The sequence below is a fragment of the Amblyraja radiata genome, chromosome 15 (genome assembly GCF_010909765.2).
Source record: "Amblyraja radiata isolate CabotCenter1 chromosome 15, sAmbRad1.1.pri, whole genome shotgun sequence".
Taxonomy (NCBI): Eukaryota; Metazoa; Chordata; class Chondrichthyes; order Rajiformes; family Rajidae; genus Amblyraja; species Amblyraja radiata.
In genome coordinates, this window is record NC_045970.1 from 53,210,718 (window position 1) to 53,237,564 (window position 26,847).

General features: G+C 48.6%; 2 protein-coding genes across 2 annotated transcripts; one reads left to right on the forward strand and one right to left on the reverse strand.

Annotated features, from left to right (window-relative positions):
- The first annotated feature begins 2,355 nt into the window (after nucleotides 1–2,355).
- On the forward strand, nucleotides 2,356–25,315 carry LOC116981451 (zinc finger protein 850-like). The gene is made up of 7 exons (XM_033034505.1): nucleotides 2,356–3,587; nucleotides 3,669–4,108; nucleotides 6,452–6,515; nucleotides 8,734–9,078; nucleotides 11,513–11,655; nucleotides 16,725–16,876; nucleotides 23,741–25,315. The coding sequence occupies exons 1-7, from the start codon at nucleotides 2,511–2,513 to the stop codon at nucleotides 25,102–25,104; spliced, it is 3,585 nt and encodes a 1,194-aa protein (XP_032890396.1). The 5' UTR covers nucleotides 2,356–2,510; the 3' UTR covers nucleotides 25,105–25,315.
- LOC116981547 (gastrula zinc finger protein XlCGF17.1-like) lies at nucleotides 7,925–11,853 on the reverse strand. The gene is made up of 2 exons (XM_033034641.1): nucleotides 11,760–11,853; nucleotides 7,925–9,418 (listed from the first exon to the last, which is right to left on the reverse strand). The coding sequence occupies exon 2, from the start codon at nucleotides 9,409–9,411 to the stop codon at nucleotides 8,368–8,370; it is 1,044 nt and encodes a 347-aa protein (XP_032890532.1). The 5' UTR covers nucleotides 9,412–9,418; nucleotides 11,760–11,853; the 3' UTR covers nucleotides 7,925–8,367.
- Nucleotides 25,316–26,847: the final 1,532 nt, after the last annotated feature.

The following is a 26,847-nucleotide window of genomic DNA, read 5'->3' on the forward strand; positions in this document are numbered from 1 at the left end:
TCAGAAAGCATTTGATAAGGTCCCACATAGGAGATTAGTGGGCAAAATTAGAGCACATGGTATTGGGAGTACGGTACTGACTTGGATAGAAAATCGGTTGGCAGACAGGAAATAAAGAGTAGGAATTAACAGGGACCGCAGCTATTTACAACGTACATTGATAATTTAGATGAAGGGATAATAAGTAACATTAGCAAATTTGCAGATGACACAAAGCTGGACGGCAGCGTGAACTGTGAGAAGGATGCTATGAGGATGCAGGGTGACTTGGACAGGTTGGGTGAGTGGGCAGATGTAGTTTACAGTGAATAAATGTGAGGTTATCCACTTTGGTGGCAAGAACAGGAATGCAGATTATTATCTGAATGGTGTCAATTTAGGAAAATGGGAAGTACAATGAGATCTGGGTGTCCTTGTTCATCAGTCACTGAAAGTAAGCATGCAGGCAGTGAAGAAAGCTAATGGCATGTTGGCCTTCAGTACAAGAGGAGGTGGGTATGGGAGCAAAGAGGTCCTTCTGCAGTTGTACAGGGCCCTAGTGAGACCACGCCTGGAGTATTGTGTGCACTTTTGTTCTCCAAATTTGAGGAAGGACATTCTTGCAATTGAGGGAGTGCAGCGTTGGTTCACATGGTTAATTCCCGGGATGGCGGGAGTGTCATATGTTGAAAGAATGGGTTGTATGCACTGGAATTTAGAAGGATGAGAGGGCATCTTATTGAAACATAAGATTATTAAGGGATTGGACACGCTAGAGACAGGAAACATGTTCCCGATGTTGGGGGAGTCCAGAACCATGGGCCACAGTTTAAGAATAAGGGGTAGGCCATTTAGAATGGAGATGAGGAAAAATGTTTTCACCCAGAGAGTTGTGAATCTGTGGAATTCTCTGCCTCAGAAGGCAAAGGCCAATTCTCTGAATGCTTTCAAGAGAGAGTTAGATGGAGCTCTTAAAGATAGCAGAGTCAAGAGATATGGGGAGAAGGCAGGAACGGTGTACTGATTGTTGATGATCAGCCATGATCATAGTGAATGGAGGTGCTGGCTCGAAGGGCCGAATGGCCTACTCCTGCACCTATTGTCTATTGTGACCTGAAACAGAAAACTACATTTTTACTTGCAACAGCACACCAGATATGTAAACATAATACTCTGTAAAACCCATACTAAACAATTAATGCCACAGGCGGCGGTGAAGGCCAAGTCAATGGGTATTTTTAATGCAATGATTGATCAGTTCTTGATTAATAAGGGAATCCTTCAACCCTCGGCATTCGAGTAGTTGAACCAAGGTGTAATGCAACCAGTCAATATGCTCTCTACCGCCTGCGCATTGAAGTTCAAGAGATTATTCATTGACATACCAAATCTTCCCAGTCTTCCAAGGAAGTAGAAGCGTTGATCATAATCATACTTTATTAGCCAAGTATATTTTGCAACATATGAGGAATTTGATTTGAAAAGAAATCCTTGATGTTTCGGGTCGAGACCTTTCGTCTGAAGAAGGGTCTCTTAACCTGAAACATCACCTATTCCTTTTCTCCAGAGATGTTGTCTGACCCACTGACAAGAATGGTATCAGATAAATCACAGCTGACCAAGGAAACTAGAACTACTTGTTCTGCGTTTTTATCCTTTTCTGTGAAAACTTCTGTGAACTCCTTTTGCAGGGCACGGAGGGGGCAGGATCAGAAGAGGGAACCTCATCACATCTGCCAGGGTCGCCCCGTATTCCAGGATCTGGAAAACCACGGGAAGAGGAACGTTAGTCTTGATGCGCGTCTGAGATCTCGATGTGTCTGGCGAGGCCGAGAGACCTCACGCTCAAGTAGAAGAGGTTACAGTGGACGGAGCTTTAAACCGTGACACACTTGGAGAAGACAGTGCAGCACAAAGGAAACCAACACGTGGGGGGGGGGGGGGGGGGGGGGGGGGGTTGAGATCCGATTGAAACAAACTGCAGTGAAACCAGATACATCTTCCTCCACTTCCTGGCGGGAGAGTTGCTGCCTTTCAGTCACAGGCCCCGTGGGTTTCTCCGGGTGCACCGGTTTTCTCCCACATCCCAAAAATGTGCAAGTTTGTAGGTCGATTGGCTTCTGTCAATTGTGCCCGGTGAGTAGGATAGAACTAGTGCGAATGGGTGATCGCTGGTCAGCAAGGACACAGTGGGCCGTAGTGCCCTTTCCACGCTGCATCTCCAAACTGAACTGAAGGAGTGGATAAACGTTCCCCTGAAGAAGGGTTTCGGCCCGAAACGTTGCCTATTTCCTTCGCTCCATAGATGCTGCTGCACCCGCTGAGTTTCTCCAGCATTTTTGTGTACCTTCGATTTTCCAGCATCTGCAGTTCCTTCTTAAACACCCCCTGATAAACATCTCTGCTGGTTGAAAACAAAATATTTTCTAGTCACTGTATGGGTCTTCTGCATCGCGGTGGGGAGAGACTGCTACCTGTTCTGTGTCTGGCAAGTGGGTCACAGATTTATCAACGTGTACACAACTCTGCTAATGCTTCACAACACGAATCAAACAATTGTGTTGCTCCTGAGGCAAGGATTTGTGAACATTTCTGTGCCCCGCAGTACGCTTGAGATGCCTGTCACTTGCTCAGAGTGTGGAAAAGGGTTGTCCAATTCCTCTCAGCTGATGATCCACCGGCGGATCCACACCGGAGAGAGGCCGTTCACCTGCTCCGAGTGCGGAAAGGGCTTCACCCAGTCCGCCAACCTGAAGAGGCACCAGCAGGTCCACACGGGGGAGAGGCCGTTCAGCTGCTCCGAGTGCGGGAAGGGCTTCACCCAGTCGTCTCACCTGGCGACCCACCAGCGGGTCCACAGCGGGGAGAGGCCGTTCATCTGTTCCGAGTGCGGCATGTCCTTCAGCCGGTCCTCCATCCTGGTGACCCACCGGCGAGTCCACACCAGGGAGCGGCCATTCACCTGCACGGAGTGCGGCGTGGGGTTCAGCCGCTCGTCCAACCTGGTGACCCATCGGCGGGTCCACACCGGGGAGAGGCCGTTCACCTGCCCCGAGTGCGGGAAGGGGTTCAGCCGCTCCTCCCACCTCCTGACCCACCGACAGGTCCACGCTGGTGAGAGGCCGTTCACCTGCTCCGAGTGCGGGAAGGGCTTCACTCAGTCCTCTTCCCTGCTGAAGCACCAGAGGGTCCACACCGGGGAGAGGCCGTTCACCTGCTCCCTGTGCGGGAAGAGCTTCACCCAGTCGACCTACCTGGTGATGCACCAGCGGGTCCACTCCGTTGAGAGGCCGTTCACCTGCCCCGTGTGCGGGAAGGGTCTGGCCGATTATTCCCAGCTGCTGAGCCACCAGCGGCTCCACTCCGCCGACAAGCCGTTCCCCTGCCCAGACTGCGGGAAGGGCTTCACCCACTCGACTAAACTGAAGCGGCACCAGCGGGTCCACACCGGGGAGAGGCCCTTCACCTGCCCCGAGTGCGGGAAGAGCTTCACCCAGTCGTCTTCCCTTCTCACCCACCGGCGGGTCCACACCGGGGAGAGGCCATTCACCTGCTCCGAGTGCGGGATGGGGTTCAGCCGATCGTCCGTCCTGGTGGCTCACCAGCGAGTCCACACCGGGGAGAGGCCCTTCACCTGCCCAGACTGCGGGATGAGGTTCAGCTGGGCGAAAAACCTGCTGATGCACCAGCGCATCCACACGGGTGAGAGGCCCTTCACCTGCCCCGACTGCGGCATGGGCTTCAGCCGCTCATCCAACCTGCTGAAGCACCAGCGGGTCCACACCGGGGAGAGACCCTTCGCCTGCTCTGAGTGCGGGAAAGGCTTCACCCAGTTGTCCCATCTGCTCGCACACCAGAGGGTCCACACTGGAGAGAGGCCGTTCACCTGCTCGGAGTGCGGGAAGGGATTCACAGAATCGTCCGGACTGCTGAGCCACCGGAGGGTCCACACCGGGGAGAGACCCTTCACCTGTTCCGAGTGCGGGAAGGGATTCACCATCTCCTCTTACCTGCTCAAACACCAGCGGGTTCACAGCGCCGTGAGGCCGTTCGCCTGCTCCGAGTGCGGGAAGGGATTCATTGAGTTCTCCAAACTGCAGAAACACCGGCGCGTCCACATGGGGACGAAGCTTTAACTGCTCCTTCTTGATTAGTAGATTAGATTAGATCATTTATTTGTCATTCAGACCTTTCGGTCTGAACGAAATGTCGTTGCCTGCAGCCATACATATAATAATAAACAACAAAACACACAATAAACACAAATTAACATCCACCACAGTGAGTTCACCAGGTACCTCCTCACTGTGATGGAGGCAAAAGTCTTAAAGTCACTGTCTCTTCCCTCCTCATTCTCCCTCTGCGCTGAGGCGATATGTTGTTACCCCACCGGGTGATGGTAGTCAGTCCCGCGGCTCTCCGCGAACGGGCCGGTTCGCGGAGCTCGGTTGGGAGAGTTATGGGTCGAGGGCAGGAGAATGGGGTTGAGAGGGAAAGGTAGATCAGCCGTGATTGAATGGCGGAGTAGACTTGATGGGCCGAATGTCCTAATTCTGCTCCGAGAATTTATGAACTTATGCTCCGTGGACGGAACATACAAACATCGCAACTGCTGAGATGCCAGAGTGTGTGTGGGCGATTAACGGGCCAGAAAGTTTAGTTTAGAGATACAGTGTTAGGGTGTTTAACCAGGTGACAATTCTAGGGGGACAAATGCAGGGTTAAAGTTCAAGTTCAAGTGAGTTTATTGTCGTGTCCCTGTATAGGACAATGAAATTCTTGCTTTGCTTCAGCATACAGAACATAGTAGGCATTTGCTACAAAACATATGTGTCCATATACCATAATACAAATATATACACACATGAAAAATAAACTGATTTAGAGTGCAAATAACAGAAAATGGTTTATTAATAACCAGAGTTTTGCCCGAGCCAGGTTTAATAGCCTGATGGCTGTGGGGAAGTAGCTATTCCTGAACCTGGTTGTTGCAGTCATCAGGCTCCTGTGCCTTCTACCTGAAGGTAGCAGGGAGATGAGTGTGTGGCCAGGATGGTGTGGGTCTTTGATGATACTGCCAGCCTTTTTGAGGCAGCGACTGCAATAAATCCCCTCGATGGAAGGAAGGTCAGAGCCGAAGATGGACTGGGCAGTGTTTACTACCTAAAGGTCGCCAAGGTTAGAATAAATGTGAGACGGTACACAAAAATGCTGGAGAAACTCAGCGGGTGCAGCAGCATCTATGGAGCGAAGGATATAGGCAACGTTTCGGCCCGAAACGTTGCCTATTTCCTTCGCTCCATAGATGCTGCTGCACCCGCTGAGTTTCTCCAGCATTTTTGTGTACCTTCGATTTTCCAGCATCTGCAGTTCTTTCTTAAACACTTAGAATAAATGTGAGACGGTAACAAATGTTTGAGCTTCTAGCGCGGCAGAGTGGCGCAGCTAGTGAGCCTCTGCATCAGCGCCTGACAACCCAGTTTGCTCCTGACCTCCTGCTGTCTGTGTGTGCACATTCCCGCTATGACCGCGTGGGTTTCCTCCCACATCCCAAAGATGTGCAGGTTTGAAGATTAATCGACCTGTGTGAATTACCCCTAGTTTGCAGGGAGGGAATGAGAAAGTGGGATAACTAGAACTGGTATGAATGGGTGTTCGATGGTTGGCGTAGATTCACTTTACATGCAGTTCCTATCTTATGCCCCTGTCCCACTTAGGAAACCTGAACGGAAACCTCTGGAGACTTTGCGCCCCACCCAAGGTTTCCGTGCGGTTCCCGGAGGTTTTTGTCAGTCTCCCTACCTGCTTCCACTACCTGCAACCTCCGGGAACCGCACGGAAACCTTGGGTGGGGCGCAAAGTCTCCAGAGGTTTTCGTTCAGGTTTCCTAAGTGGGACAGGGGCTTAACTCTTTTAGACTTCTGTACTGAGATCAACAAGCTTTTGGCAGTCAGATCCTCTTTGTCCTCCACCCCGCTGTGTGTCCCTATTTGTTCTCGGCTCCCCCCCACCTCTTGGTTCTCGACTCCGCTCAGCCCAACCCAGACACTGAACGATTGTGGGAGCAGGTGGCCAGGGCCGAATGGCCTGGACTGGGTTCTTGCCCAATCCCATAAATGCCAGTTGTGGTAACTGCACGTCAATGTAAATTTGGTGTTTATAAGCAAGGTTTTTATTTGTTGAAAATGTGTGTTGCTTTAATAAAACAAGTTCCTTTGTCTTAAATCAAATTGGCAAGTTAAATTGTTGCTTTCTTCGTCCCGACTCTTCTTTCAGCTCTTTGGTTGATACATGACTAGAATCGTACTGTAAAAAATAAGTGCTATACATTCAAGAGGGAAGTGTTTAATTGTGATATCTACGATATCTACAGACGACAGTACAATGAAATTCTTACTTGCAGCAGCATTACAGGCCTGTAAACACAATACACATATACAACATATAATACTTATTAATATAATAATTACAGGAAGATTGTGGAGGCTGTGGAGAGGGTGCAGAAGTGGTTTACCAAGTGCTGCCTTCATGAGAAGGTAAAGGTCCACCACTGATTTTCCAGCCTTCTGGTGGTCCGCACCTATTTTAATTCAGACAAAATTACGAGAGCACACCTTAATTGGTACAATAAACTGACCTTGAAATACCCCCAGAAAGTCCCCATGAAAACGTAGGCCTGATTCGACCTCTTTGGGACTTCTGCCGCCGACTGGTGGGTTTAATTTGTTCCCTGTGGCCGGGGCTCTGGAACTCCAGCCCTGCCGGAACTGATCCGTTTTTCCATGGCCTGCTTTGGTTGGCCAAGCACAACGGATAATTCAGAAGGGCTCTGGAACCAAGGATGCCGGAAAATCGGTGATGAACCTGTATTAGCTACAAGGAGATAGGTTGGACAAACCTGGATTGTTTTCTGTGGAGTTTTGGAGGCTGTGGGGAGACCTGATTGAATGATGAGAGGCATAGTTGGGGTAGACGGTCATCCATTTCCCTCTACCCTCCCTGCAGCACCCGACCTCTCAACCCCATTCTCCTGCCTCCTCCCCTTTGACGCTCTTCCTAATCAAGCACCAATCAATCTCCGCTTTAAAAAGACCCAATGTCTTGGGGCCACACAGTGGCACAGCGATAGGGATGCTGCTTTACAGCACCAGAGACCCGGGTTCGATCCTGACTATGGGTGCTGCCTGTACGGAGTTTGTACCTTCTCCCTGTGTCCGCATGGGTTTTCTCCAGGTGCTCCGGTCCCTCCCGCGCTGTAAAGATGTACAGGTTTGTAGGTTAATTAGTTTTGGTAAAATTGCAAATTGTCCAGAGTGTGTAAGATAGTGCTAATGTACAGAGGTGATCACTGGTCAGCGGGAACTCTGATGGGCCCGTTTCAACGTTGTATCTCAAAAGTAAGCTGAACTCTGCACCATGGAGATAATGTCCCCTGTGCTGCCCTAAAAGGTGGATGAGGGGTGATGTTATAGAGGTGCATAACATTATAAGGAAATGAATAGGGTAAATGCACATAATATTTTACCCAGGGTAGGGGAATTAAGAGCCAGAGGACCTAGGATTAAGGTGAGAGGAGAAAGATTTAATAGGAATCTGAGGGGCAACCTTTTACTCGGAGGGTGGTGAGTACATGGAACGAGCTGCCAGAAGAGGTAGTTGAGGCAGGTATAACAACAACATTTAAAAGATACATGGATAATACATGGATAAGATCATAAGACAAAGGAGCAGAATTAGGCCATTTGGCCCATCGAGTTTGCTCCCTGCTCCGCCATTCGATCATGGCAGATCTATTTTTCCCTCTCATTCTGCTGCGTTCTCCCCATAACTTTTGTCACACTTACTAATCAAGAACCTATCATTCTCCAATTTGAAAATACCCAATGACTTGGCATTCACCGCAATGAATTCCACAGATTTACCACCATAACTATAGAAATGGTTTAGAGGCATATGGGCTAAACACTGGCAAATGGGACTAGCCTAGGTGGGGCATCTCAGTCGGCATGGACTAGTTGGGCCGAAGGGCCTGTTTCCATGTTGTATTTCAAAGGATATGGGCCAAATGCGGCAATGCGACTAGCTTAAGTGTGGCATCTCAGTTGGCATGGACCAGTTAGGTCAAAGGGCCTGTTTCTATGCTGTATTTCGAAGGATATGAACCAAATGTGGGCATATGGGACTGGCTTAGGTGGGGCATCTTGGTCGGCATGAACGAGTTGGGACGAAGAGTTTGCTTCTTTGCTGTTTACCTTTATACCATTGTCCATGGTTGCACAATTATTTGCCATACAGCTGGAAAACTGATCTCCATCCCAGAGTTAGAGGATTATTAACACAAACAGAAACCCCGAGATGGCGCACAGTTACTAGCCCCGGGTGCAGTAATTACTTGTGGACTCGCTGGTGAACCCAGAGACTGGACAAGGTCCCGAAGTCCTCGTCACACTCAGAGCATGAGAAGGGCTGCTCGCCACTGTGGTGCCGCCGGTGGGCGAGGAGGTGGCAGGTGCTGGCGTACGTCTTGCCGCAGACGTCACAGATGAACGGCATGTCGCCGCCGTAGAGCCGCCGGTGTGCCAGGAGGCCGGAGGAGCAGCCGAAGCTCCGGCCGCACTCTGGGCATTCGAAGGGCTGCTCTCCGGCGTGATCCTGCCGGTGTGCCAGAAGGTAGGACAATAAGGCAAAGCCCTTCCCGCAGTCGGGGCAGACGAACATGTGCTCGCGGGTGTGGACCCGCCGGTGAACCAGCAGGTTGGACGAGCGGGTGAAGCCTTTGCCGCACTCGGGGCAGGTGAACGGACGCTCACCGCCGTGTGCCCGCTGGTGCCGGAGGAGGATGGAGCGGTGGCTAAACGCCGTCCCGCACAGGGAGCAGGTGAACTGCCGCTCGCCAGTGTGAGCCCGCTGGTGCCGGCGGAGGTGGGACGGGCAGGTGAAGCCCGTCCCGCAACGGGAGCAGGTGAAGGGGCTCTCCCCGGTATGGATCCGCTGGTGGGCGAGGAGGCTGGAGAGGTCTGCGAAGGCCCCCTTACACAGGGAGCAGATGACCCGCCTGTCGGCCGTGTGCACCCTCTGGTGCCGGGCGAGGTGCGACGAGTAGGCAAAGCCCCTGCCGCACACCGAGCAGGCAAACGGTCTCTCGCCGGTGTGGCTGCGCCGATGCATCTCCAGCCGTGACGGGTAACTGAAGCACTTCCCGCAGTCCTCGCACTTCCAGGGCTTCTCACCGCTACTGCAGCACCGATGCCTCGACAGCCCGGAGGCCCGGCTGAATCCACGGCTGCACTCGGAGCATCTGAACCCTCCCTCCTCAACGCGGTCACAGTTTCCCACTTCCACGTCCGAAGGTCGAAGGTGTCCAGATCCCAGAGGACAGGGCAACTCCGGCAGGTCCGGGAGAGTGCTTCCCATTTCCAAATCGTCCATCATTGACGCCCTGTGAATTGGATTTAACAGGAAAAGAGAATTCTCAGAAAAAACACCCACAAAATACTTCTAACGAATCTGCGGTGCAACATTTTCACTCGGGGGGGTGGTGGGTGCACGGCAGATCAGCGGTAGAGTTACTGCCATACAGCGCCAGATAACCGGGTGCGAACCTGACTACGAGTGCAGTTTGTACAAAGTTTGTATGTTCTCCCTGTAAACATGTGGGCTTTCTCGGGGTGCTCCTGTTTCCTCCCAAACTCGGTTAAAAAAAACTAAATTGTCCCTAGTGTGTTGGATAGTGCTAGTGTACGGGGTGATCACTGGTCGGCGCGGATTTGCTGGGCTGAAGGACCTGTTTCCGTGCTGTAAGTCGAAAGTCTAAAGTTTAGTTAGAGTCATAGAGTAATACAGTGTGGAAACCGGCCCTTCGGCCCAACTCGCCCGCACCGGCTACAACAGTTTAGTTCAGTTTAATGTCACATGTACCTAGGTACAGTGAAAAGCTTTTATTGTGTGCTAACCACTCAGCAGAAAGACAATGCATGATTATAATCGAGCCATACACAGTGTACAGATACATGATAAAGGGAATAATGTAAATAACATTTAGTGGAATGATCTGCCAAAGGACGCAGTTGAGGCAGATACTATGATGGCATTTAAATGACATGGATAGGTACATGAATAGGAGAGGTTTCGAGGCATACGGGCCAAACTTAGGAAAAGGGACTATCTTAAATGGAGTATCTCGTTTGGCATAGATGGGTTTGGCCAAAAGGCCCGTTTCGGTGCTGTATGAATCTGTGGTTTACCTGGAGCCATGACGCGGGTAGCATCAGACAAATTGTGTGGGAAAGAACTGCAGATGATGGTTTGTACCGAAGTTAGTCACAAAAAGCTAGAATAACTCAGCGGGTCAGGCAGCATCTCCGGGGAAAAGGAATTTGGTCAGAATGTCTGAAGGAGGGTTCCATAGAAACATAGAAAATAGGTGCAGGAGTAGGCCATTCGGCCCTTCGAGCCTGCACCGCCATTCAATATGATCATGGCTGATCATCCAACTCAGTATCCTGTACCTGCCTTCTCTCCACACCCCCTGATCCCTTTAGCTACAAGGGCCACATCTAACTCCCTCTTAAATATAGCCAATGAACTGGCCTCAACTACCTTCTGTGGCAGAGAGTTCCAGAGATTCACCACTCTCTGTGTTCCGACCTGAAACATTACCTATTCCTTTTTTCCAGAGATGCTGCTCGGAAAAAAAGGTATACGAGCCTAAAGCCTGTAACATGCAGGTTCAGGAGCAGCTACTTCACAACAACCATCAGACGAATAAACAATAGGAAATCCAACTAAACTACTAACTACATACTGCCTTAATTGCACTAGGGATTTGCGAGCATTAGTCATAGTCATAGACAGATACAGTGTAGAAACAGGCCCTTCAGCCCAACTCGCCCACACCGGCCAACTTGTCCCAGCTACATTAGTCCCACCTGCCTGCGCTTGGTCCAACTCCCTCCAAACCTATCCCATCCAAGTACCTGTCTAACTGTTTCTTAAACATTGGGATAGTCCCAGCCTCAACTATCTCATCTGGCAGCTTGTTCCATACACCCACCGCCCTATGTGTGAAAAAATTATCCCTCAGTTTCCTATCTTTTCCCTTCACCTTGAACCTATGTCCTCTGGTCCTCGATTCCCCTACTCTGGGCAAGACACTCTGTGCATCTACCCAATCTATTCCTCTCATGGTTTTGTACACTTCTATAAGATCACCCCTCATCCTCCTGCGCTCCAAGGAATAGAGACCCAGCCTACTCAACCTCTCCCCATAGCTCAAATCCTCTTGTCCTGGCAACATCCTCGTAAAGCATTGTTTTTGTCTTTGCACTATGTTTTTATATATTGAGCATTTGTTGTTTATTATTGTGTCTACCGAGTACTACGTTCACATATCTGTTGTGCTGCTGGAGGTTAAAAAAAAAATCATTATTCAGTTACGGGACAAATAACAACAAATCCCTCGACTCTTCTGATCAATGGTGCCTTAGCTTCCCCACAATCCCCCGCCCCGGAAAAACCGCTCTATTCCGTTCAGCCGTTATCAGGACGCATGCGCCCAACCGGGGAGCGCAGAGGATCCTGGGAAGGGGCTGGCGAGCGATCGGGAGGCGCGGCGGAGAAAATGGCCGCGGGGGGGGAGGCGGGTGTGGACGGGGGCCTCCCGCTCGACGGCCCGCGGTATTTCAGTGCTTTGCGCTGATTCTTTCCCAACAGGAGCTAGGTTTCAGGCTGAGCCCGGCCCCTATGGTTTCAATCCTCGCGGCCCGGCCCTCCGCTCCTACCTGCCGCCCAGCCGGAGGCCTCCGCGTCCAAGGCCGGAGGTGCAGGGACGTCATTTCCGCAGTCCGACGCCGGCTCGATGCACAGTGATAGAGTGCTTTCCGAGCGCTGAGAATTATGGTTAAAGAGGACCCCATTAGAAGCTATTGTGACAATTTATTTTATAAAATGCCCTTCAGACCCTGAGTGGTTCCATGTCGCTGACTCGAAAATTTACTTTAGACAATAGAGAATAGGTGCAGGAGTAGGCCATTCGGCCCTTCGAGCCAACACCGTCATTCAATGTGATCATGGCTGATTATCCTCAATCAGTACCCCGTTCCTGCCTTCTCCCCATATCCCCTGACTCCACTATCTTTAAGTGCCCTATCTAGCTCTCTCTTGAAAGTATCCAGAGAACCGGGGTCTCCACTGCCCTCTGAGGCAGAGAATTCCACAGACTTGCAACTCTCTGTGAGAAAAAGTGTTTCCTCGTCTCTGTTCTAAATGGCTTGCCCCTTATTCTTAAACTGTGGCCCCTGGTTCTGAACTCCCCCAACATCGGGAACATGTTTCCTGCCTCTAGCGTATCCAAACCCTTAATAATTGTATATGTTTCAATAAGATACCCTCTCATCCTTCTAAACTCCAGAGTATACAAGCCCAGCCGCTCCATTCTCTCAGCATATGACAGTCCCGCCATCCAGGGAATTAACCTTGTAAACCTCAGCTGCAGTCCCTCAATAGCAAGAATGTCCTTCCTCAAATTAGGGGACCAAAACGGCACACAATATTCTAGGTGTGGTGTCTACAATTGCAGAAGGACCTCTTTGCTCCTATACTCAACTTCTCTTGTTATAAAGGCCAACATGCCATTCGCTTTCTTCACTGCCTGCCGTACCTGCATGCTTACTTTCATTGACTGATGAACAAGGACCCCCCCCAGATCCCATTGTACTTCCGATTTTCCCAACTTGACACAATTTAGATAGTTATTCTGCCTTCCTGTTTTTGCTACCAAAGTGGATAACCTCACATTTATCCTCATTAAACTGCATTCTGAAAGGGACCCGTTATCCCTGCTCTCTGCCAACCAATTTTCTATCCATATCAGCACTCTACCCCCAATACCATATGCCCTAATTTTGCCCACTAATCTCCTATGTGGGACCTTATCAGATGCTATCTGAAAGTCCAGGTACACTACATCCATTGGCTCTCCCTTGCCCATTTTTTCTAGTTACAGAGCTTCAGATCAGTCAAGCATGATTTCCCATTCATAAATCCATGCTGACTCGGACCGATCCTGTTACTGCTGTCCAAATGTGCATGAAAGTGAATGAAGGCCAAATAGTGAAGATGGACATAAAAAGCTGGAGTAACTCAAGCAGCACCTCTGGAGAAAAGGAATTGGAATACTTTATTGTCACATGTGACTAGGCACAGTGAGATTCTTCGCTTGCCTACACAATGTATACAAATAGCAGCCACCTACTGCATTGACAAAGTTACAAAGCGTCGCCGGCTCCCCCTTTTGTCCCCCACCCACCCAGCATTCCCCCCATGCCGGGTCCCCATTGCCCGTTGCCCCCCCACCCATTGTCCAATGTTCAACCCCCACCTCCATGCTCACGATGGTCTCCCCATGCTGGGTCCTCCAGTGTTCTTCACCTTCCCCCTCACGGTGGTCCTCCACACTCTCATCCTCTGTGGGTCGACCCGTGAGGCTTCACCACCGCCGAGGCCCCGTCACTGTCAACGCCCCACTTCACTCCACCCTCTTGCTAACCCGGGCCCCAGCCTCGGGCTCCGTCGGCCGCTTCTACCTGCGAGGCCCTGATCAGTGATGTTTCAGGTCAAGACCTTTCTTTGGACAGTCAGGGGAAAGGGAAATCTTCCCTTTCTAATTTTCCTCGGGATTCTAATTTCCCAGAGATGCTGCCTGACCCGTTGAGTTACTCCAAGTTTTTGTATCTATTTTTGGTTTAAACCAGTATCTGCAGTCCCTTCCTACGCAGAAGGCTAAATAGTATCAGGGCACCAGGTGAAGAGACTCCTTGAAATAGAGCTGCAGGATCTTTTGTGGCCATCCTCGGCAGCAAGCAAAACATTGGGATGAATTGAAAAACATCAGTTAATCTGCAAAAATACACTCCCAAGCACTGTGAGCACAGTCAGATAACATTATTTATAAAATAAAATTACAAAGGAAATCCTCAGTGTGTCAGGCAGCATCTAAGAGATGAGCTTGATTTACAATGTTCCTCGAGGGATAAGCATTGACCCGTGTTCCTGACTTTTAATGCCCAAACCTTCATCAGAATTTGCAGAATGGCAAATTCCTTGTATGCGAATACTTGGCCAATAAACAAACTCACTCACTCACTCACTCACTCACTCACTCACTCACTCACTCACTCACTCAATCATTCAGTATTTCAGGCATCCACCTGAGAGAACAGTTATTAAAAAAACCCAAGATGCTGTAGGAACAAAGCCAGTCGAAGCATCTTGCCATAAACTGCTTTATAACTATTCTGTGGACACAAGGAACTGCTAATGTTGGAATTTGAATTCCCTCCACAGATGCTGCCTGACCTGTTGAATTCCTCCAGCACTTTATGTTTTGCGTCAAATTCCAACAGCTGCAGTTCCTTGCATCCCAGAACAGTTTTTAACGTTTTTTTAAAAATGATGTAGCCTTTTTCCAATATTGCATGAATAAGCAATGCCGCATTTTTATTCTCAATTCCCAGAAACATGGCTTCAACTTTGTTTGCGCCTTGTATGTGGCGGTTCTTTGTAAACAGAACCTGCTGTGACATGTCATACGTGATATTAAAGTATAATTCATTTATTCACTCAATCCCCATGGCTTCTGTATATTGTCCCTAGTGTGTAAAATGGAACTGGTGTATGGGGGATTGTTGGTTGGCACGGACTCGGTGGGCCGAAGGGCCTGTTTCCACACTGTATCTCTAAACTATCAGCTTGAGGAACGTTTGCAAATGATAAAGTGTTTGGTAAGATGGTGAAACACACACCTGAGATATCTGACTGTGGAAAAAATTTCAGCAGTTAACATGACCCAGGTAGAAATGGCTTCATTCACAAGAAAACAATCATAAAACATAGGAATAGAATTAGGCAATTCAGTCCATCAACTCTGCTCTACCATTCGATCATGGCTGATTTATTTTACCTTCACAACCCTAAACTCCCTTTGATGCCCTTATTAATCAATAACCTAGCAATCTCCACTTTCAAAAATCCCCAATGTCTTGGCCACCAGTCTTTGTGGCAATGAATTCCACAGATTCAAAGAAACATAGAAAATAGGTGCAGGAGTAGCCCATTCACCCCTTCGAGCCAACACCGCTATTCAATATGATCATGGCTGATCATCCAAAATCAGTACCCCGTTCCTGCTTTTTCCCCCTTATCTCTTGATTCCGTTAGCCCTAAGAGCTAAATCGAACTCTCTCTTGAAAACATCCAGTGAATTGGCCTCCACTGCCTTCTGTGGCAGAGAATTCCAGATTCACAACTCCCTGGGTGAAGAAGCTTTTCGTCATCTCAGTCCTAAATGGCGTACCCTTATTCTTAAACTGTGACGCCTGGTTCTGGACTCCCCCAACATCGGGAACATTTTTCCTGCATCTAGCCTGTCCAATCCCTTAAATAATTTATGTTTCTATAAGATCCCCTCATCCTAAATTCCAGTGAATACAAGCCCAGTCGACCTTTCCTCATACCCCAGTTCTGTCATCTCGGGAATTAACTTGATGATTAAGAAGGAACTGCAGATGCTGGAAAATCGAAGGTACACAAAAATGCTGGAGTGGGTGCAGCAGCATCTATGGAGCGAAGGAGATGGGCAACGTTTCGGGCCGAAACCCTTCTTCAGACTTGGTGAACCTACTCAGTACTCCTCAATAGCAAGAATGTCCTTCCTTAAATTAGGAGACCAAAACTGCACACAATACCCCAGTAATTATACATGAATACCATTGAGCCGTTTGGTAATTAAGCCATTTCTACCTGGGTCATGTTAACTGCTGAAGCTTTTTCCACAGTCAGATATCTCAGGAGCCATTGGTGTACAGTATATGATAAATGGAATAATGTTTAGTGCAAGATAAAGTCCGATTAAAGATAATCCAAGGGTTTTCAATGAGGTAGATAGTAGCTCAGAACCGCTCTCCAGTTGTAAAATACCATAAACACTCAACTCATCAGTTATACTGCGTAATCAGACCATAACAATGTGAGCCAAGGTGCAGAGTGCAATCTGTATAGAGTCCATCGCGGCAGAAATCCTGCTTTACAATGCCAGAGACCCTGGTTTGATCCCGACAGCGGGTGCGGGTTGCAGGAACCAAAGATCCTATTGCTATAGGATCGATCTTTGGCAGGAACCGCGAGGACGGACGGCAGCAGCTCCAGGTTCCAGTCAGCCTGCGGGGCAGAGCATGCGCAATGCGGGTCACAGGGAGAGAGGTGGGGGGAGAAGGGGGAAAACGGAAGTCCGGCGGGCGGCAGCGGAAGGGCGGCGGACCGGGATGGAGCGGAAGTGAAGGGCTATGACTTTGATCAACAGCGAGGCCTGAGGAGCGGCCACCGTCCGGGGGAACAATCGGTGCGGGCTCCAGAAACGCCGCGGGCCGCTGCACCGCGACTCACCCGGTCCCCCTCACCTCTTCCTCCGCCCAGTGATAGTCCTTTGCAGCATTTCTTCTGTAATCCATTTTAATTATCCAACCACCGCATTTCCCCTTTCTTCCTCCATGATTGAGCTCCCGCTGCATCTCCTTACCTTTCCCTCCAAAATGCATCGATGGCTGGGAATCAATTTAGGACGTTTGAGGGGGGAAGATAAATGAATGAAGGAACTTCGCTTATTTAAAAAAAAAATATATATATATTTACTATTGTAGATAATTTAAAAAAAAAATGTTATTCAAAGTCAACTTTTTTAATTTTTGCAGGAATGGGTGGCACGGAATGAAGAGGAAGGATCACAAAGACATCCCTGAGGTTTCTCGAGGCTCGGCAGCTCATTCAACTCGAGACGACTGTGAACAAAACACACTTGGCCCATTATCTGATTCGCGTTTGAGTGCAGGTACTTTCTGTGCAGGTACGTACTGCCACATGCTGTACTTCAATTAGATTGTCCCATCTGAAGAGATATCAGAGATTCTCAGCCCTTAAATCAACAGAGTAGATCTCAAACGGGACCAGGACTAATATCTTTGAGTAGAGGTTCACTTTGGAACAGTTTTAAACTAAATTCACAGAGGGATGGGCAGCAGCATTTAGAAGTATAATCGATGAATAAGGCCCATGAAGAAACACGAATGTCGAATAGTACAAGAGTATGAATTAGTGGAGACCTAAACACATAAATATTCCCACACTGTCCACGTTGACCATCAAATACCCAATCATCTAATTCCATTTAACAACACTTGGTACATAAGTTGCATTTTATGTTCATAAGTTATAGGAGCAGAATTAGGTCCTTCGAGTCTGCCATTCAATCATGGGTGATCTATCTTTCACTCTCAGCTCCATTCCCCTACCTTCTCCCCATAGCCTTTGACATACTAATCAAGAACCTAGATACGAAGATGTATGCACAAGGACTTGGACAGGTTGGAAGAGTGGGCCAAGAAGTGACAGATGGAATTCTTTCAGCATATGACAGTCGAGCCATCCGGGAATTAACCTTGTGCACCTACGTTGCACTCCCTCAATAGCAAGAATGTCCTTCCTCAAATTTGGAGACCAAAACTGCACACAATACTCCAGGTGTGGTCTCACCAGAGCCCTGTATAACTGCAGAATGACCTCTGCTTCTATACACAGCTCATCTTGTTATGAAGGCCAACATGCCATTAGCTTTCTTCACTACCTGCAGTACCTGCATGCTTGCTTTCAGTGACTGATGTTCAAGGACACCCAGATCTTGTTGTACATCCCATTTTCCTAATTTGACACCATTCTGATAATAATCTGTCTTCCGGTTCTTGCCACCAAAGTGGATAACCTCACATTTATCCACATTAAACTGCATTTGCCCACTCGCCCAACCTGTCCAAGTCATCCTGCATCCACATAGCATCTTCGTCATAGTTCACACTGCCACCCAGCTTTGTGTCATCTGCAAATTTGCTAATGTTACTTTTAATCCCTTCATCTAAATCATTAATGTGTATTGCAAATAGATGCGGTCCCAGCACCAGGCCTGCCATTCTGAAAGGGACTCGTTAATCCCTTCTCTTTGTTTCCTGTCTGTCAACCAATTTTCTATCCATGTCAGCACCCTTAATGTGTTCTAATTTTGCCCACTAATCTCCTATGTGGCATCTTATCAAAGGCTTTCTGAAAGTCCAGGTACACTACATCCACTGGCTCTCCCTTGTCCATTTTCCTGGTTACATCCTCCAAAAATTCCAGAAAATTAGTCAAGCGTGATTACCCCATTGTAAATCTATGCTGACTCGGGCTGATCCTGTTACTGCTATCCAAATGTGCTGCTATTTCATTTTTTATAATTGACTCCAGCATCTTCCCCACCACTGATGTCAGGCTAACTGGTCTGTAATTTCTCCCTCAATAGGCAATAGGTGCAGGAGTAGGCCATTCGGCCCTTCGAGCCAGCACCGCCATTCAATATGATCATGGCTCATCCCCAATCAGTACCCTGCTCCTGCCTCCGACCCATATCCCCTGACTCCACTATCTTTAAGAGCCCTATCTATCTCTCTCTTGCAAGTATCCAGAGAACCGGCCTCCACTGCCCTCTGAGGCAGAGAATTCCACAGACTCACAACTCTCTGTGTGAAAAAGTGTTTCCTTATCTCAGTTCTGAATGGCTTACCCCTTATTCTTAAACTGTGGCCCCTAGTTCTGGACTCCCCATCATCGGGAACATCGGGTTTCCTGCCTCTTGCGTGTCCAAACCCTTAATAATCATACGTTTCAATAAGATCCCCTCTCATCCTTCTAAACTCCAGAGTATACCAGTCCAGCTGCTCCATTCTCTCAGCATATGACAGTCCCGCCATACTGGGAATTAACCTTGTAAACCTAAGCTGCACTCCCTCAATAGCAAGAATGTCCTTCCTCAAATTAGGGGAGCAAAACTGCACACAATACTCCAGGTGTAGTCTCACTAGGGCACTATACAACTGCAGGAGGACCTCTTTGCTCCTTTACTTAACTCCTCTTGTTATGAAGGCCAACATGCCATTCGCTTTCCTCACTGCCTGCTGTATCTGCATGCTTACTTTCATTGACTGATGAACAAGGACCCCCAGATCCCGTTGTATTTCCCCCTTTCCCAACTTGACTCCATTTAGATAATAATTTGCCTTCCTGTTTTTGCTACCAAAGTGGATAACCCCACATTTATTCACATAAAACTGCATATGCCCACTCACCCAATCTGTCCAAGTCACCCTGCATTCTCATAGCATCATTGAATCCCTTCATCTAAATCATTGATGTATATTGTAAATAGCTGTGGTCCCAGCACTGATCCTTGCCCACTAGTCACTGCCTGCCATTCTGAAAGGGACCCGTTAATCTCTACTCTTTGTTTCCTGTTTGCCAACCAATGTGAGCACTCTACCCCCAATACCATGTGCCCTAATTTTGCCCACTAATCTCCTATGTGGGACCTTATCAAATGCTTTCTGAAAGTCCAGGTACACTACATCCATTGACTCTCCCTTGTCCATTTTCCTAGTTACGTCCTCAAAAAATTCCAGAAGATTTGTCGAGCATGATTTCCCCTTCGTAAATCCATGCTGACTCGGACCGATCCTGTTACTGCAATCCAAATATGCCGCTATTTCATCTTTTATAATTGCTTCCAGCAACTTCTGCACCACCTTCTGTCAGGCTAACTGGTCTAGAATTCCCTGTTTTCTCTCTCCCACCTTTCTTAAAAAATGGGATAACATTAGCTACCATCCAATCCACAGGAACTGATCCTGAATCTATAGAATATTGGAAAATTATCACCAATGCATCCACAATTTATAGAGCCACTTCCTCAAGTACCCTGGGACGCAGACCGTCAGGCCTTGGGAATTTATCAGCCTTCAGTCCCATCAGTCTACCCAACACTATTTCCTGCCTAATGTGGATTTCCTTCAGTTCCTCCGGCACCTCAGATACATCAGGAAGATTGTTTGTGCCCTCCCTAGTGAAGACGGATCCAAAGTTTTCAACTCATCTGCCATTTCACTGTTCTCCACAATAAATTCACCTTTTTTCAGTCTTCAAGGGTCCAACTTTGGTCTTAACTATTTTATTTTTCCTCTTCACATACCTAAGGAAGCTTTTACTATCCTCCTTTATATTCTTGGCTAGCTTACCTTCGTACCTCATATTTTCTCCCCCAATTGTCTTTTTAGTTATCTTCTGTTGCTCTTTAAACATTACCCAATCTTCTTGCTACCTGCTCATCTTTGCTACGTTGTACTTCTCTTTTATTTTTATACAGTTCCTGACGTCCCTTGTCAGCCACGGTCGCCCCTTACTCCCTTTGGAATCTTTCTTCCTCTTTGGAATGAACTTATCCTGCACCTTCTATATTATTCCCAGAAATACCTGCCATTGTTGTTCCTGCTAGGGTATCTATCGTCGACTTTGACCAGCTCCTTCCTGATGGCTCCATAGTCCCCTTTATTCAACTGTAACAGTGACACCTCCGATTTAACCTTCTCCCTCTCCAATTGTAGATTAAACTTGACCATATTATGGTCACTACCTCCTAATGGCTCCTTAACCTCAAGTTCCTTTATCTAATCCGGTTCATTACATAACACTAAATCCAGAATTGCCTTCTCCCTGGTAGGCTGCTTTAAGAATCCATCACGGAGGCAAGCTGCGTTAAGAATCCAACACGGAGGCACTCCACAGACTCCCTTTCTAAGGGTCCAGCTCCAACCTAATTTTCCCAGTCTGCTGCATGTTGAAATCTCCCATAACAACTGTAGCATTACCTTTACTACATGGCAATTTTAACTCTTGATTCAACTTGCACCCTATATCCAAACCACTGTTTGGGGGCCTGTAGATAAGTCCCATTAGGGTCTTTTTACCCGTACGATTCCTTAGTCTATCCATACTGACTCCACATCTGTTTCAGTGTCACCCCTTGCAAGGGACTGAATTTCATTCCTCACCAAGAGAGCTACCCCACCCCCTCTGCCCACTTGCCTGTCTTTTCGATAGGTATACCCTTGAATATTCAGTTCCCAGCCCTGGCCCTCGTGCAGCCATGTCTCTGTAATTCTCACAACATCATACTTGCCAATTTCTAACTGAGCCTCAAGCTCGTCCACTTTATTTCTTATACTTCACGCATTCATATACAACACTTTTGACCTCGGTATACACCTGCCCTCTCGCACCGCTCGCAATTGGCCCTGACCTTACTCTCTTATCCCTTCTCCCTCCTTTCTTAAAAAGTGGGATAACATTAGCTACCCTCCAATCCACAGGAACTGATCCTGAATCTATAGAACATTGGAAAATGATCACCAATGCGTCCACAATTTCTAGAACCACCTCCTTAAGTACCCTGGGATGCAGACCATCAGGTCCTGGGGATTTTTCAGCCTTCAGTCCCATCAGTCTACCAACACCATTTCCTGGTTAACGTGAATTTCCTTCAGTTCCTCCGTCACCCTAGGTCCAGAGGCCATAGCCTCAGAATAAAAAGGATGTACCTATAGAAAGGAGATGGGGAGGAATTTCTTTAGTCAGAGGATAGTGAATCTGTTGAATGCATTGTCGCTGATGGCTGCGGAGGCCAAGTCTTTGAGTATTTCTAAGGCACAGATTGACAGATTCTTGATTAGTATGAGTGTCAGGACTTATGGGGAGAAGGCAGGAGAATGGGGTTGAGAGGGAAAGATGGATCAGCCATGATTGAACGGCAGAGTAGACTTGATGGCCGGATGGCCTAATTCTGCTCCCATAACTTATGAAGAACCTGTCCATCTCTGTATTGGTTAGAAAGGTGCTCATTCAGATGCTTGTGAGAGTTCCTGCCTCCACCACCAATCCAGGCAGTGGATTCGGTTTCCAAATATTTCGGCTGCAAAACTTCTTCCATAGATCTTTTCTCAACCTTTATACCCCCGCACCCTAAACCTATGACGTCTGCAAAGGGGAAAAGCTCGCAACTATTTTACCCTACGTATGCCACTCTGGATCTGGTATCTCTGTCAGGATTCCCAAAAGAAACAATCCCAGCCCATCCAGCCTCCACACGTTGAAATGCTCACATCGCAGGCAACGTTTTGGTGGATCCCTTCTGCCCTTTCTCCAATACAATTGCATCCTTCTGAGGTGGGTGACTATAAATGCACAGAGCAGTCTAGAGTATGGACAAACTAGTGGTTTATAAAAAAATATATTGAATAGATCAATGACCTTATAATGACCTAGTCAGATATTGGGTCCAGTCCAGCTCCCAGGGAAGTAATCCTGTGTGACCCATGTTCCCCCATATGATTACCTTATTCAATGTCACCCTTTCCTGTCACTTCCCCTATGAATCTATTTGTCACAAACCCATACCAAGGTATAATTTACAACAGTCCAGTAATGTACCAATGTGCAAACTGCAGCACCCAAAAGAAACCTGCATTGTCACATGGAGAACGAGCAAACTCCACACAGGCAGCTCCCACGGTCAGGATCAAACCTGGAGTGACAACGGTAATAGGGATTAGGGCGGCACAGTGGCGGTAGAGCTGTTGCCTTACAGTGCCAGAGACCTGGATTTGATCCTGACTGCAGGTGCTGTATGTACAGAGTTTGTATGTTCTCGTTGTGACAGCTTAAGTGTTCTCTGGTTTCCTCCCGCACTCCAAAGACGTGCAGTTTTTAAAGTTAATTAGGTTGGCAAAAATTGTCCCTAGTGTGTAGGATAGTGCGGCACAGGAGATACACAGATCCCCTGAAAGTGGTGCCATGATTGAATGGTGGAGTAGACTCGATGGGCCGAATGGCATAATTCTACTCCTATAACTTGTAAACTTGTGGTGCCAAAGGGAACTACTATTGTTATTGTAACGTGTGTACAGTGAAAAGGTATTGTGTGCTTGCTATCCACTAAAAAAAAGACTGAAGGTTAGTTTAGGGATAGTATGGAAACAGGCCCTTCAACCCACTGAGTGTGAGCTGACCAACGACCGCCCATACTCTAGCTCTGTCCTACACACTAGGGACAATTTTATAAAAGCTAATTAACCTACAAACTAGCACTTCTGATTACTTGGTGTAAAGATAAGGTGTGGAAAGAGCTTTAATTCACTGGACGGCGAAGAAGGTGAGCAATATTTCACAGTTGGGTGTGTTATTGATGTAAACTCTTGATTGGAGAGACACTTGGTCCCAGCCATCCTGCACGTGATGTTGGGAAGATAATTTTCTTTGTGCTGGAATGAACTGCGAATGGTGGTGTACAGCGAAGATAGACATAAAATGTTGGAGTAATTCAGCTGAAAACCTATCTTCAGACTGATGTCTAAAGTCTCTGAAGAAGGGATTCGACCCGAAATGTCATTGATTCCTTTTCTACGGGGATTTTTTATTTAATTTAGAGATACAGCGCGGAAATAGGCCCTTCGGCCCACCATGTCTGCGCCGCCCAGCAATCCCCGGATACCAGCATTATCCTACACACTCGGGACAATTTACAATTTATCTATACGTCTTTGGAGTGTGGGACGAAACCGGAGAAAGCCCACGTGGTCGCGGGGAGAACATACAAACTCCATATAGACAGCATCCGTAGTCAGGATCGAACCTGGGTCACCGGTGTTGTGAGGCAGCAACACTACTGCTACATCACTGTGCTGTCTGACACGCTGAGTTACTCCGGCATTTTATCTACAGAGAATGTTCCTTGCCTTCTATCTGGGAAGCGTTTTGTTGATTTACCTTGTTGTTTAAAACACACTTGTCTCCACAGCAATGAATCAGTTTAACTGTTCTGTCTGCGGGAAAACCTTTAAGCAATCCAGCAACCTGATTAAACACAAGCGGGTTCACACCGGGGAGAGGCCGTTCTCCTGCGCCGAGTGTGGGAAGGCCTTCACTAATTCCACCAACCTGCTGAGACACAAGCAGATTCACACGGGGGAGAGGCCTTTCTCCTGCTCCGTCTGTGCCGAGAGATTCACCCGGCTGTCTTCCCTGCTGACCCACCAGCGGCTCCACACCGGTGAGAGGCCGTTCGTCTGCGCTGATTGTGGGAAGGGTTTCACCGATTCCACCCGGTTGCTGAGGCACCGGCGGCTGCACAGCGGCGAGAGGCCATTCACCTGCGCCGATTGCGGCAAGGGCTTCACCCACTCGACTATCCTCCTCCGACACCAGCAGATCCACACCGGCGAGCGGCCGTTCATCTGTACCTCCTGCGGGAAGAGCTTCAGCCGCTCATCCCGGCTTGCCATCCACGAGCGAGCCCACACCGGGGAGAAGCCGTACACCTGCTCCGACTGTGGCAAGGGCTTCAACCAGCTGTCCCACCAGCAGTCGCACCAGCGGATCCACACCGGGGAGAGGCCGTTCATCTGCGCCGACTGCGGCAGGGGCTTCAACCAGTCGTCCCACCTGCAGTCGCACCGGCGGGTCCACAATCGGGTCCGGCCATCCATCTGCTCCGAATGCGGGAAGGGCTTCAGCCGGGCATCCAGCCTGGTCATTCACCAGCGCATCCACACGGGCGAGAGGCCCTTCGTCTGCTCCGAGTGCGGGAGGGGCTTCACCCAACTGTCCAACCTGCAGACCCACCAGCGCATCCACACCGGCGAGCGGCCCTTCAACTGCTCCGAGTGTGGGAAGGGCTTCAACCAGTTGTCCCATCTGCAGAAGCACCAGCGGGTGCACACCGAGGAGAAGCCGGCCGACGACGCTGAGCCCGCCAAGGAGCTCACTCCACCGCCACCCGTGGTGATCCGCAGACGACGCCGGGCTCCTGCCAAGGAGAGGCTCTTCATCTGCTCCGAGTGCGGCAAGACCTTCGGCCGCTCGTCCAGCCTCAACCTCCACCGCCGCACCCACACCGGCGAGAGGCCCTTCACCTGCTCCGAGTGCGGCAAGCGCTTCACCCAGCTGTACAACCTGCAGATCCACCAGCGCATCCACACCGGCGAGAGGCCCTTCACCTGCTCCGTGTGCGGCAAGGGCTTCAACCGCTCCAGCACCTTGGTGACCCACCAGCGTGTCCACACCGGCGAGAGGCCGTACATCTGTCCCGTGTGCGGGAAGGGCTTCACCCAGTTGTCCAACCTGCACAAGCACCGGCGAATCCACGCCAACAAGAAAACCTAACCAACCGCGGAATATTTAAACGACTGCCGCTGCCGAGGCCTCGGTGCGGCGTCGGAGTCTGAGGCTGCTCTTCGCGCCCAGGATTTCAACATTGGTCCTTGGTCGCTGGGCAGAGTTGGGTTCCGTTTCTGCTGATGTTATTAAAACCTGTAACTTGAGTTGGAGTGTGAAAGTCCTGGATCTGTGTAAAATAAATCGGTTGTGTTTTAAATATTCTGTCTGAAGTCCGTAATGCCTCTGCAGTACCCCGAATGTGCAGTAGAAAGAGAGGTCCTAGCGTAGTCCCTGCTGCTCTGCACCAGCCTCCCATCGGTGAGGCTACACACAAAATGGCAGAATAGCGTTTTGTGTTCCGCTTGGGTAGCTGACAACCCAACGGCATGAACATTTAATTCTCCATTTTCATGTAACATCTAACTAAACCCCCACCCTCCCCTTGCCCTCTCCACCTCTCCTCCCTCCCCCACAATCAGTCAATCAGTCAGAAAAAGTGTCCTGACCTGAAACGTGACCCATTTGTGTTCGCCAGAGATCTGCATGACCTGCTGAGTAATTTCAGCACTTAATGTATTTTCCTCCCATCTCACCTGGTCTTGCACATCTTAAAACTATAGATGCTGGAAATCTGTAACCAAAAAGATCAGAATTAAAGTTAGATTTAGCTCTTGGGGCTAAAGGAATCAAGGGGTATGGGGGAAAAGCAGGAACAAGGTACTGATTTTGGATGATCAGCCATGATCATATTGAATGGCGGTGCTGGCTAGGAGGGCCGAATGACCTACTCCTGAACCTATGTTTCTATGTCATATGTTTCCTAAAAAGGAATTACTTAGCAAAGCATCTGTGGAGACAACAGGAGATTTGGGTCAAATACTCTTCATCGGTACAGAGTGAGTAAACAAGTGTGCTTGACATGACAGGGAATGGGAGGGTGGAGAGAACCAAGTGAATGTCATAAGCTGCGGACAAAGACAGTTGGCAAGGGTCCAGGATCCATAGAGTTATCCGATGAATGAGGGCATGGGCTTAGAAATGGCTTGGAGCCCTTGAGTTAATAGATGAGTGTGGGTGGTTAGATGTGAGACACAGCCCATAGTCCCAGTATTTTACAGTTATCAACCAGTTCTCATATCCTTCGGTCTGCAATAGATAAAATTTAGAAGAGAAGATGTGTTGAAGCAGATTTGAAATGGGGGGGGGGGGGGGGGGGTGTGGCAGGAAATGCTGGAGATGCACAGCCAGTCAGGCAGCGTTTATGGAGAAGAAACAGTTCAAGTGTCAAGAGTTTTATTGTCATATGCCCTGAAACGTGAAATTCTTTCTGTGGGCATTTAATTGGTGAGCTTCCTCTGAATGCATCTCTGCTGTTTACCTCCACTGCCCCATGTGTCAGCTAGGTGGAAGAAGCTTCTTCCCTTATCCAAAAAATGTATTTATTGCTGCGTGAAGGATACAATGAGAACTGGTTAATATTCCTGCCCCTCAAATTCTGAGGGACGGGGTACGGGGGTGGGGGGGGGGGGGGGGTGGTGCAGAAACTAATGGATGTTAATTGTTTGCTTGTAATGCTTATGAAAGTAATTTACATTTTTTACCCATGCAATTGTGCAGTGTGGTCTACCACAGTTGGTGCTGCTTCCCGGTGCAGTCATAGTTATTGCTCACATACCTTTGGCCATTTTATACCAGTTGATGAATAGAAGGAACCATAGATGCTGGTTTACTTTGAAAAGACAAAGTACT

Coding starts and splice junctions, on each gene's coding strand:
- LOC116981451 (XM_033034505.1), top strand. CDS start 2,511: ATGCTTCACAACACGAATCAAACAATTGTGTTGCTCCTGAGGCAAGGA. Junction 6,516..8,733: donor AGTGCTGCCTTCATGAGAAG/GTAAAGGTCCAC, acceptor GTGAACCAGCAG/GTTGGACGAGCGGGTGAAGC. Junction 11,656..16,724: donor CTCCCGCTCGACGGCCCGCG/GTATTTCAGTGC, acceptor TAATTTTTGCAG/GAATGGGTGGCACGGAATGA.
- LOC116981547 (XM_033034641.1), bottom strand. CDS start 9,411: ATGATGGACGATTTGGAAATGGGAAGCACTCTCCCGGACCTGCCGGAG.